Genomic DNA, 10367 nt, shown 5'->3' with positions numbered 1-10367 from the left:
TCCAAATAACACATTATGTTAACTAATATGACATTTCCTGCAGATGAGAATTTTTCAGTTATATTTACCTGAACAGTAATTTAATATAATTGTTAAAACGTTGCAAACCAATTGTCTTAAAAAGACCAAGTAAATGTTATTCATGTAACTTCACAAAACCAGTATATATTAAAGATTCCATTCTCTTGAAATAATCCCATTTATAGTTTTACAGAATAATAAAAGGTAGTGACAGAGTTTAAAGTTCCATTAAATAAAGGTCTAAAAAATATAATATGGTGTGTGTGTATGGGTGTGTATATAATCAAATGATTCAAAAATGATTCAAAATTTAGCAGTATTATTCTTTATTCATTCACTATTTTTGGAGCACTTTCCACTTTTGTTTTGGAGCAGTTAAAATATGTCTTCTTGAGGTGATCCTGGGACAGTGAAATCACTAAAGCATGCCTTAGCAAGCTGTGCCTTGCAGATTCTGGTAGCTAGCTGAGTCAACAGTTAAAGTTTAGAGAACTCATTACCTCTTGTGAGTTGCATATGCAAGAGTGAAAATAGTTTCAGAAAACAATTGAATATTATAGAACATAAGAAGAAGTGCAGTAGGTTGCATGTGAATAAACAGTTGCTGAAATCTAGCCAGAAAATATAATTTAGCCAAATTTAAATAAACCTTGGTTGGATTATATAAAAGCATGAATCAACTTCTCACAGTCTGGGAACTATGCGAGTTTTTATTTAAATTTTGCTAAATTGCTTTTTGGGTTAGAATCAAGCATCATATGCAACCTACTAGACTTGGCTTTAAATACCTTACTTTCCACAGCTATGTTTCACCATTTGCCATTTTCATGCTGTGCCTGAGGAAAGTCTATTTACATGGATTTAATGCCAAACCAGTCAATAGTCAGTCTATAGTCAGTCTATGGTCACTTTCAGATATTTTAAAGAGCTTTTGTGTAGATGCGTACTTTTGTTAAATTTCTAAGTACAAATATTGTTTACTTGATTAAAATGAACAAGTAATGCAATAAATAAGCAAAATTTACAGCAGTAAAGCACGGTTACTTTTAAATGTGGTTACTTTTTTATGTGTATTTTACATGAAGATGTGCTATTGTATGTACACGTTGCTGGCATGTAGTAATATATTTAAATTAATATATTTAACACCCCTGACCATTCTTATGAAGGACTTGTTATCTAGTGAATTAAGTGAATTAGTTGGGAATGTTAGTCAAGACTCAAAGTTGGCAGGGTGTTAAAGGTTTTTGTAGTATGTGAAATCTCTGGAATTCCATTTATATCTTTGCTGTTTCTTTCTCAACATAAGTAAAAGTTTTTATTAATGTGTACGTTTAATAGGCTGTCGTATATGAATGATCCATTCTGGGGTATGCTAAAGAGCAGAAAATGGTACATGATTAGCTAAAGCCTCAGGTGTCACAAACCCAAAGAAATAAAATAATAACTATTTCTATAAAATTATGAAATCATTTTTTATCTGGTTGTAGAAGGATTGCTCAGTCATGTCATATAAATATTTGTCTTTTTTATCAAGTCAGAAACAGCATTGAACAGAACTTGCCTAATTCTAGAAATCTTACACAAGTCTTCTGTCCACCTGAAGGCATATTATCCATGTAAATTAAATTTTCCTTATTGTTTCACATTTAGTATGCAGGGTCAGAAGGGAATTATTAAACATTCCTTCATATAAATAGTATTGATATTACTTGTATTTGTCTTTTACGTTACCAAAATAAAGTTGTTCTCATAATTTGGCCACATTATCTCTGGTGTGTGTGTGTGTGTGTGTGTGTGTGTGTGTGTGTGTAAGAGAGAGAGAGCAAGAATAGTTGTTCTGGAGAATGTATTCATGCAGAGATGAGCAGCTCCATCAGAGCTCCTACAGAGTGCATCCTGTAGAATACGATCAGGGGCTGACCCAGGTTGACCAGCACAAACCACGCTGAGAACCCATAAAATTCTCTCCCTATGCCACTCTCGAACTGCGGGTGGGCTCCAAAAGCTGGGATCACCCACAACTACACACACATACACACACAGAGACACCTTATCATCTGAAAAACAATAACTGAGTAAAAATAATTTCACTTGAAACTGAAATAATGTTACTTGAAATAACTAAAACTCTCCATAATAGAATACATTTTATGAACAAAGTGCTAGGAAAGCTAGTGAGAAAGATTAGAATTATTGTCTAAATCCCAAATTTTGTCACTTTCTGAAATGTAATTTTTGTTGTGTACTCTCCATTCCACTTTATTTATTTTCTCCCACTCACCAAAACATTGGACAAGATGAGAAAGGCACAGCTCTCTTGAATTATTCTTCGGCTCCAGGCATGGATGCCATATCGAGATCTACCAATAGGGGGTGCTGGCACTTTACTTTTTCTGTGTAAGAACTCTCTTGCCTGGTCCACATCACTCACGTGTTCAGCTCTCGTCCCCATCTGCTTTACAACAGGAGATGGGCCATATTGTTTCATTTCTGTCAGCACAATATCAGAATGCTCTACATAGTAATGGAAAATGCAACATAAACATTAGAGCAATACACTACTTCAATAAGAATTTAGGAGGTTTAAGTCAACTGAATCTAAAATACAGAATTATATGCTTTTAAATTTTTTCTCTGCTAAAAAAATTGTGTGATGTCAAAACAGACATGATATTTCACAAATGTATGCCTATTAATACTGTATTTGTTGAATGTGCTCTGTTTAAATCTAGCCCCAGTGTTTAGTTTTATATAACATTAAATGATAAAAGCACAAGGTTAAGTAAAAATGCCTAAATTAACAGTGCATAAAGTACCTCATCTATTTAAAAGCAAATTCAGTGTGCTAAAAAAAAAAGTGTAAGTGACGTCTGAGGTAGCATTCACCTGTGTTTTTCTTCCCTCTGTTCTGATGTGGTCTGAGTTTGTATGTAGATGGGGGTGTATTTGCTCATGCAGTCCCTGAATGATGAACACATTCTGCAGCACCAGCTCCAGCAGACTGAACAGTGAGTATGACAGGTCTAGATTTTCTAGTATGCCTCCAGTTTCCATAGCCAGTGCAGCCACCAGAGAAAAGTAAGAGAGGGAGACCTGCCCCAGCCCCGCCCCCACCAGCAACAGCACATCCAGACTCCGCGTTGGGTTTTTAGCCCCACCCTGGTCTTTGCATTTCCCACTCTGCCTGCCACGCTGTACTTGTTCTTTGCAGCGGTACACTAGCATTCCCACCAGCGAGCAAAGCGCCATGAGTGGCATCACCACCAGGTGGAAACCATAAAACAGCAGGAAGGCTCTGAAGCGCCGTGCTTGCTGCCCCACCCACACCTGGTAGAGCACAAAGACGACCACTCCAGCAACCAGCACCAGCAAACCCAGCACAGGCCCCACCAGGAGCCTTCCATAGCATATGATGCGTAGGGTGATGTTCTGGGAGTGGCCAGAGTGACTGCCAGTCACGTGACGTCCCACGTTTTTCCACATGATGTAGAGCATGCAGCCTGCCAGTAGGCTGAACTCCATGTTAAAGGGGTACAGGACCTCATAGCCTCTCCGCAGTGCTGCACATGCCGGGTGTCTGCTACAGTAGCATGCTGTGACATTGTCCTTGTCCTGGTCTATAGAATCACACAAATGATATAATAGTATCTTGAGCAGCTGGGACGCTAGTCTCCACCAATGTCTGCTTACTTTTGCACCATGCCATATAATGATTTGAGGCCAAGGTGTCTACAAACAATCCACATCTAGACAAGCCTAAATACTGTACAAAGCACAATGTACCTGTCTCTTTTCCGATTGTTGTGTTTTCATACCGTCTCTCCAGCTCTATCTCCATGTGAACAGAATCTTCTGTTACTGCATTCAACCACAACAAAATATTTGTGCACAAGATCACCATTAGACCAGATCTGCAAACACACACACACACACACACACACACACACACTCAATAAAAAAAACACAAACAAGACTTCAGCAGCAATTATCTTACATATATATATATATATATATATATATATATATATATATATATATAGAGAGAGAGAGAGAGAGAGAGAGAGAGAGAGAGAGAGAGAGAGAGAGAGAGATTCAAAATTGTAGTAAATTGTAGTCATATTAAGGGACATTAATATATGTTTGCATTGCCAGTGGTTGCTATGGCAGCAAAGAATTGATCTACACTACACTTTTGGAACTTTAGAACCTCACTGAATTAACATTTAAACATCCACTTTTTCCAATATAAACTGGTTCCTCCTCCTAGAAATTCAGAAGTACTTCAACTGATAAATCTGAGGATTCTTGGTGAGTAACTGCAGTGTACTGTGGTGAATGACAGAAATGTTCAAAGTTTTAGTGAAGTACACAGAGTTTCCAGAGAAACAGGATGATTCAGACAGAAGTCCTGAAGGACAGAGGGCCATGCAGAAGAGACAGGTACCTGGTAAGGACTCTATGCTTGTGAATGCAGTCTTTGGAGTGGGCCCAGAGCAGATAGGCCTATAGGGAAATATCAACAATAACACAGAAATTCATAAGAACAACATAGCCACACTGCAGTCAAACTGTATTCAGTCTCAGCTTGCTTCTCCATTATTCTTACATTACTGCCAATGTACTGAAGAAAATAAAGTCTGGTTAGATGTGGTGAATGGGAGTTCTTGGGATTATAAGATTCTACTGCAAGTCTGTATGTACTGCAGATACATTGGCAGTGCAGCCCTTCAAGTAATTATTTGTTGCTATGAAGGCATTCTCTTAGCATACTTAAGGTAGTAAAGACTGGAGAGCGAAATTATGTTAATAAAACATTTTATATGTTATTCAGCTATATAGATATCATGGTAGAATCACACTGTATTTAGACTGCCAGCCATCTAGCTGACTAAGTTTCAACAGCATAAAAGTGCCTCTTTTAAATTTCTGTTTCCTAGTTTAGAGTAAGGCATGATTAGAGATTGGGCAGAGTTCAGTCAAGGTTGGATTGTGATTAGATTAAGCTGTAGTGAGGTTGGTGCTAAACTGTGATTACGTAAAGATAAGGTTAAGTTATTGTTTGTCTGTGATTCATCGAAGTTAAAATCAAGTCCTCCACACAGTTTCTTACCTGCAGAGCCAGGAAAGGAGTCTGTATGAAGGGTAGAAGCACTTTAGCTGATGGCCGACATGATTTCATCAGCAAATTGTAAATCATCCCAAACACACAAAGCAATAAACTGAATCCTGCAAACAGCATCAAAACAACTGTCTCATGCGCATATATTCACACACACACACACACACACACGCACACACACACACACACACACACACACACACACACACACACACACACACACACACACACACACACACACACAGAGAGAGAGAGAGTGTTATCATGAGTCATGAATAAATCGGTAAGGCAGAAATCAGAGCAGTGAATGCAGAAAACTGTGCTGTGGCTGTACTTGGTTTTGCTACAACATAAGAGCCAAAATTGTATGCAGTACATATGAGATCAGCAGATCACCAGGACTAGTTTTACAGTATAAATAAATATGTATGATCTGTGCCAAAATCATTTCCCCACTATGACAAGGCTTCAGTTTAGCTGAGACAGTTACAGAAAGAGCGATAGCCGTTTACCGGTGACTGTGACGCTGCCAGCATGGTGGTCAGTGTGTGGCGGGGAGCCGGGTTGTCGACGGGCCCACAGCAGGAACCACAACATCCACAGCACACTGAGCCCCAGCAGCAGCAGCAGAAACACCTGAGGCTCCTGGTGGCGCAGTCCCGATGGGTGAAAAGCGTCACCAGCCACCAGGGCTGCCCCAAGCAGCACCACGTTCAACCCCAGGAGCCCGGAGAGGACCCTGCGGCCAGTGGGCACCCACAGCAGCACGGAGTCCCCATCACCTTGCTCTCCAGCCACACCATCCAAATGGGCATCATCCTGCTCAGGCAGCTTGGACTCAAATACTTTCAGCTTGGACTCCGAGTCGGTCAGCTCCAGTCTTCCACATTCTCCAGTATCGGACTGCATTCTACCCTCCTGCACCTTTATTCCCCCCTCTCTCTCTCTAGTTACTTCACCCTCCATTCTTCTATCTATCTATCTATCTATCTATCTATCTATCTATCTATCTATCTATCTATCTATCTATCTATCTATCTATCTATCTATCTATCTATCTATCTATCTATCTATCTAGGTCTGTCTGTATGTCGATCTGTCTGTCTATCTAACTATCAATTGACTTTACCTCTCTTGCTCCTTGCCGCTTAGGAGAGGCAAGCAGTGACTGAGAATGTGAAAGTACTTTAGGAGTGAGTGGAGTAGGCGTGTCTGTGTACCGAGGGGGATTTGAAAGTGAAGCAAGTAAATATTCCACATTCTGCCAACATTATTCAAACTCCAGCATACAAAGCGTTCTTTCTCCATGCTAGGGTTATGGTTCAGGTGAAGATTAAGCCTAAAGCTGTTGTATTTGCTTTTATACACTGTTAAGGCATATAAGATTTTTGAGCCATTGGCTGAGTGTGTTCTGTTTATTAACTGTGTGGCTGGAACTTTGTCTACAACAAAGACTAGCACGGAAAACCTCTCCCCCAGGATTACTTTCTCATGCTAATATGCTCACATAAAACAGACACATACGCCACATATAAGGGGTTATGTCAATCGTACTAAAGGCTGTAAGCAGGCTTTAAGAACTTGACATCCCACCCTGAGTGAGACAGAAAGTTCACTGCAATACAGGCATAACATGCCACTGTATCAGGAAAGAAATGCTTAATATCTGTATTTCTTCATGTTTGCTTGTTTATATAGCTTAAATCATATTATTGACACTGACATTAACCTTGCTACCATCATGTGGGTTATGAGAATAATTATATCTGTGAGCACTTGTGGCTATTACAAACCTGCTAATGAGTTTTCACTTATCTGCAACTTTCACAATAGGTTGAGAGAACATTACAATTTAGAGATATTTCATGTTTTCTTGAGGAAGGAGCTGTAATGAATTGGAGACTGTATGCATGTGCTGGATTTGTTTATTAAAAGAGCAATGAGAAGTAAACCATCCAAGTCACCAAAGTCACCAGTTCACTTATGGACAAGTGAACAGACTAATACAGCACAGGTTAACTAACAGGCAAAGGCCAATGCACTTACAATGTAAGTAAACAGCAAATGGTTTAACTCTGGACCTCCATTACTTCAGTGACAGACTACAGAAAGAATGCTAGAAGAGGTGTAAATATGGTGGCAAATGAATCCGTGACTCAGAGAACAAAGAGATAAGAGCTATTCTCTGGGTGATTGCTGGGCAGAGCTGGTCACTTGCAAGGCCTTTGATACAAGTCAATGGATGGAGGAAGGAGACATTGGTGAGGGAATGACAGGAGAGATGCAGTTCACTGGATGGAGGGACGAGGCAAGATAAGGGCATGGCAGGAGACCACATAAACCCACTGGTTCCTACTGGTTCACACTATTGGCATAGCCACAGAAGATATGGAGAAACATATGGAGAACATTTCCTAAAAATTACAATGGCGTTTCCCACCATTGAAACAATGTGATCAAGTCAGTCAGACATGGACAATAAATTGTCTGATTTGGTCTTAGTGATCTGCTCAACTGATATCCAGTCTATAGACCATTTGAGTATTGTAGAGTTGACTTGAACATTCATGCTACCAAATACAAGTTGTAACAATGTTATTACTAACCTATTACTACCCATTATACCTAGCAGACCAACATATAGATTGTCTCTCAACATACATAACTATTTTGGAATTTTTACCATGTGGTAAATCATTCATGAAAATGAAAAATAAAAGTGGACCCAAGCAGCTCCCCAGCAGGACACAGCAAGGTACTTTTTGCCATCAGAAAAAGCTGAAACTGCTCACTTTGTTCTGCCATAGAGGTAACTCTTCACTAAACAAGAGCTAAAGGTGAAAAGTCATAACACTGAAGCTTAGCAATAAGAATACTATGATCAGTGACCTCAAAAGCTGCAGTACAATCCAAGAGCACAGCTCTAAGTAATACATCTTCATCCATATGTGTTAACCATTGATCAGTTATGTGTAGTAATACAGGGCCAGTAGTGTGCCCTGGGCCATACACAAGTAATACATTTCTGCAAGAATAATTTAATATTTGATTAAAAATGATCTTTTCCAATGTCTTACTAAGCACAGGGAGTATAGGTCTACAATTAAAACCAGTTAAACCTGAATTTCAATTTTTAGGCAAGGCTATAATTTTGGACTCTTTCTAAAGTATAACATATTAATGAACATTAATTAAAAATATGACATATTGGTTTGGAAAGCAAGGAAACTGCAATTTTAAAAATTCCCTTCAGTTTATTAATACCACAGGTGAGTGATCTGAAAAAGAGAGTAACATCTATGCTATTTTGATTAACTTTATTTTAGAAGGCAAAGCAGGTTCAAACATCAACAACACTCATAAACACCAGACTTATATACATGCACACTAATGATACACAATGAGGAGCAGGTGGGAAACATTGGGAGGACGTGGCCATACAGATGAGCCCAGACGAGCCCAGGCAAGATACGTGCCCAGGCAAGATACGTGCTCCATGTCTTGGGATGTTGTTGACAGTATAAGCATAAAAACCTACTCAGCTACTGATAACAAAGTCTATGGAAATATGGGGCCATGGATGCATGGGAGTGGGTAGAGGGAACAGCTTATCTGCAGATGCGGTGCGCTACATCTTGCTGCGAACACAGTCTGTGCATGATGTTACATATCTGACCATGTCTTTGTGCATTGCCACCAGTAGCGTGCACTCAACAATGGTGCCGTGTGTGTTAATCCCAGATGTCCCATTCCCATCGACATGTGCGCCCATGTGATGAGAGCTGCACAGTGCTTGGGCAGAACATAGAGCCGGTTTGGTGGACAGTGTGGATGCGGGTTAGTGGCTTCTATGCTGTGGTCTAGATGCCAGGAGAAGAAGCATGAGGGAGAGAGGACTGGTTCTTGGCTGGTCGATTGAGCTTCAGCGTTGTACTGCTGGGAGAGCATGTCCGCCCTTACGTTCTTCTCTCCCGGTCTGTAGGTGACACGGAAAACAAACTGGGAAAAGAAGAGTGACCACCGAGCCTGCCTGGAATTCAAGCTCTTAGTAGTTTAGAGGTATTCCTCTATTTTGTGGTCAGAAATCACCGTAAAGGGGAGTTGCGCTCCTTCCAGCCAATGTCTCCAGTCCTCCAAGGTGAGTTTCATGATGCTAACACTTTTTAAGTATGCATAATAAATTATTAATTCACTTCTATAACACATTATAACCATCCAAATGTAGATGTAGTTAAGACACTACTGGAAGTATGAAACTTATAAAAGAAAGGTTATATCTTTTCATAGATTTACATTACAATCTAATTTAAAACTAAAACATAATTATTCAAATTGTACAATCAGTATGTGGAGAGAGAAAAAGGCAAACCACATGCAAAGTGAAACACATACTGATAAAGAAGAAATGCCCATTAATCTAACCAGACATTAACATAAACCAATGAATTGGTCTTACCTGTCTCTTCTGTATATTTCTGTATGTTTCTGAATAGAGGTACAGCAAATGATCTGTGAGTAAATGACAAAGCACTTTTGTAAGTTGCTCTGGATAAGAGCATTTTCAAAATGCACGAAAGATAAATGTAAGTAACAGGAAGTTAACTTCCTGTTACTTACATTTACATTTCTGTGCATTGACTTCCTGTTACTTACATTTACATTTCGTGCATTTTGAAAACGCTCTTACGTCACGAACGTTTTCAAAATGCACAAAATGTCAATGTAAGTAACAGGAAGTTGACTTAATTTCGTGCATTTACTTCCTGTTACTTACATTTACATTTTGTGCATTTTGAAAACGTTTGTGACGGGTTTTAGGCTCCCAAACCACTCTCAAAGTGAAGGAGAAAAAACAGAGGAAGGTGATACTCTTAAGAATCAGACACAAGAGGTCAAAATTGTGAATCTGTAACTCACTTGAACTGGGATTTACATGGTTGTTGTAATCTCATTATGATGGGCTTTAAGCATAAAGCCACTATTATTACCTTATAGGTCTTCTTCACAATTCCTCTAGCCACCTGAAGCTGTAGTGGAAGCCACTGGAGAACAATTTGACAGGGAATGGCACAGATGAAACTATGGTTTATCGTTAGGGGTTTTGGTTCTCCATCACAAGCATACAGACACCAAAGCAGAAAGCAAACGTGAGAGAACTCTGAACACAATGCCCCTTCAGCTTCATCAGCCTACTGCAGAAGTTCACAGAACAATTAGATCTGTT

The 10367-nt window shown here is 39.4% G+C and overlaps 1 protein-coding gene across 1 annotated transcript; it reads right to left on the bottom strand.

The window, feature by feature from the left end:
* Positions 1–1874: 1874 nt before the first annotated feature.
* On the bottom strand, positions 1875–6052 carry LOC113568686 (proton channel OTOP3-like). Its single transcript, XM_026996865.3, has 7 exons — positions 5656–6052; positions 5135–5271; positions 4469–4527; positions 3808–3935; positions 2893–3641; positions 2306–2476; positions 1875–2045 (listed from the first exon to the last, which is right to left on the bottom strand). The coding sequence occupies exons 1-7, from the start codon at positions 6050–6052 to the stop codon at positions 1875–1877; spliced, it is 1812 nt and encodes a 603-aa protein (XP_026852666.3).
* Positions 6053–10367: the final 4315 nt, after the last annotated feature.

The sequence above is a fragment of the Electrophorus electricus genome, chromosome 15, assembly GCF_041902795.1.
Source record: "Electrophorus electricus isolate QZ-2024a chromosome 15, ASM4190279v1, whole genome shotgun sequence".
NCBI lineage: Eukaryota > Metazoa > Chordata > Actinopteri > Gymnotiformes > Gymnotidae > Electrophorus > Electrophorus electricus.
The sequence above is the reverse complement of the archived record's forward strand: the minus strand, read 5'-3'. Positions and strand labels throughout refer to the sequence as shown.

Coding starts and splice junctions, on each gene's coding strand:
- LOC113568686 (XM_026996865.3), bottom strand. CDS start 6,052: ATGCAGTCCGATACTGGAGAATGTGGAAGACTGGAGCTGACCGACTCG. Junction 3,936..4,468: donor AAGCATAGAGTCCTTACCAG/GTACCTGTCTCT, acceptor GTGTGTTTGCAG/ATCTGGTCTAATGGTGATCT. Junction 2,046..2,305: donor TCATCTTGTCCAATGTTTTG/GTGAGTGGGAGA, acceptor ATGTGTGTGTAG/TTGTGGGTGATCCCAGCTTT.